This window comes from Schistocerca nitens, chromosome 5, assembly GCF_023898315.1.
Source record: "Schistocerca nitens isolate TAMUIC-IGC-003100 chromosome 5, iqSchNite1.1, whole genome shotgun sequence".
Classification (NCBI taxonomy): Eukaryota; Metazoa; Arthropoda; class Insecta; order Orthoptera; family Acrididae; genus Schistocerca; species Schistocerca nitens.
Window position 1 is genome coordinate 456,081,688 of NC_064618.1, and position 1,570 is coordinate 456,083,257.

At 41.3% G+C, this 1,570-nt stretch overlaps 1 protein-coding gene across 1 annotated transcript; it reads left to right on the forward strand.

Annotated features, from left to right (window-relative positions):
* Positions 1 to 241: 241 nt before the first annotated feature.
* On the forward strand, positions 242 to 742 carry LOC126260525 (uncharacterized; the record flags this gene model as incomplete). The annotated part of the gene is made up of 2 exons (XM_049957857.1): positions 242 to 382; positions 650 to 742. Coding segments are annotated over exons 1-2 (234 nt in total), but the record flags the coding sequence as incomplete, so codon positions are not given.
* Positions 743 to 1,570: the final 828 nt, after the last annotated feature.

Genomic DNA, 1,570 nt, shown 5'->3' on the forward strand with positions numbered 1-1,570 from the left:
AAGGTTTTTCTTTTATTTACATATTCTTCCACTTATCGCAAAAAGTTCATTTGGTTACATTTGGCTGTTTAGGCCTAATTTTTGATCGTGTATATTTAGCGTTATACCACAAATTTCAGTGCATTTGGTAATAGTTTACTTACATATTAGTTTCCAAAACATATTTAGTGTCCTTTTTCATCTGTATTTAATATATTATCGTTATCAGTTAGTGAATCTCTTAACTAATTTCCAAACTACCATGGATACTAAGTGTGTGAGCTGCAGCAGGAAAGTTAGTTCAGGGGTTTTGTGCAGCTGTTGTGACAGGTGGTTTCATTGGGGAAATTGTAGCGGCGGGGGAATTGGGGAAGCAAACGAGACTCTTCCATTCTTTTGCAGGGTTTGCTCAAGTGATTTGGACAGAGCGAGGGAGGAACTGAAGAGGTTAAGGGGGGAGGAGGGAGAACAGTGGTGGGAAGTGGTAGCTGGGAACAGGGGCCACAGAAAGAGGACATTGTCTGACAGTTTCCCAACTCGCACAACCAATAGATTTGCCTTGCTACCATAGTTAAGTAAGGAAGAGGCTCAAGTAGATGTAGTTAAGATGCAACAGAATCTCACTAGGAAACCAACTGTTTAAAAAAAAGTAGAAAGTAAGAGGAAAGTTCTGTTGCTAGGTAGCAGCCATGGAAGAGGTGTGGGCCAGATTTTGCAGGAAAAATTAGGTGACAGGTACCAGGTCACAAACTTTTTCAAGCCAAGTGCAAGTCTTAGCCAGGTGGTAGAGGGTATAGGTTCCTTGTGCAAGGGATTCACAAAGCAGGATCATGTGATGATAGTGGGTGGAGAGGGAAACAGTATTGATAGGGATCAGGGCTACAGTATTGAGTGTGACCTGGTGAAAATAGCCTCGGCAATGACCCATACCAATGTTGGGCTTGTGCCTGCTTTTGTGCGGCATGACCAGCCCCAGCTGAAGCGCTCTGGAGGGTAAATATGGAGTTGGATCAGTTGCGTAGGGCAGCCACTCTGCCAGACATTGGATTGGTTCCTGTCGAGGCTATTGATAGGGGGGATTTCACAAGGCATGGCCTACATCTCAGTAGGAAAGGGAAGGGTAAACTGGCAGGGTTGTTAGCGAAATCCATAAGAGGGGACACTAGTACTCATGGATGTACCTCTTTTTTAGACTAATATCAGTGTCCAATGAGAAGTTCAGGAAGGCAGGTCCTAAAGAGGTCCAAAACTCACAAAATTCTCACAGCAGGAAAGTAAATAATAATGTTACATTATTTCACCAAAATATTGATGGATTAAAGAAAAAAGTAGATTCTCACAAAAGTAAAGTAAAAAATAATGTTACAATTTTTCACCAAAATATTCCGGGACTGAAGGATAAAATAGATGAGCTCCTGGTTTGTTTAGATGTCATTGAATCTGATAACGTAATCGATATACTATGCCTGTCTGAGCATCACATTGTGTCTGATATGCAAAAGGTAAATATTAGTGGTTATAAACTAGCTGCACATATGAGTAGAGAGAGTAATGTGGGAGGAGAAGTTGCCATATGTGTCAAAAGTTGTCA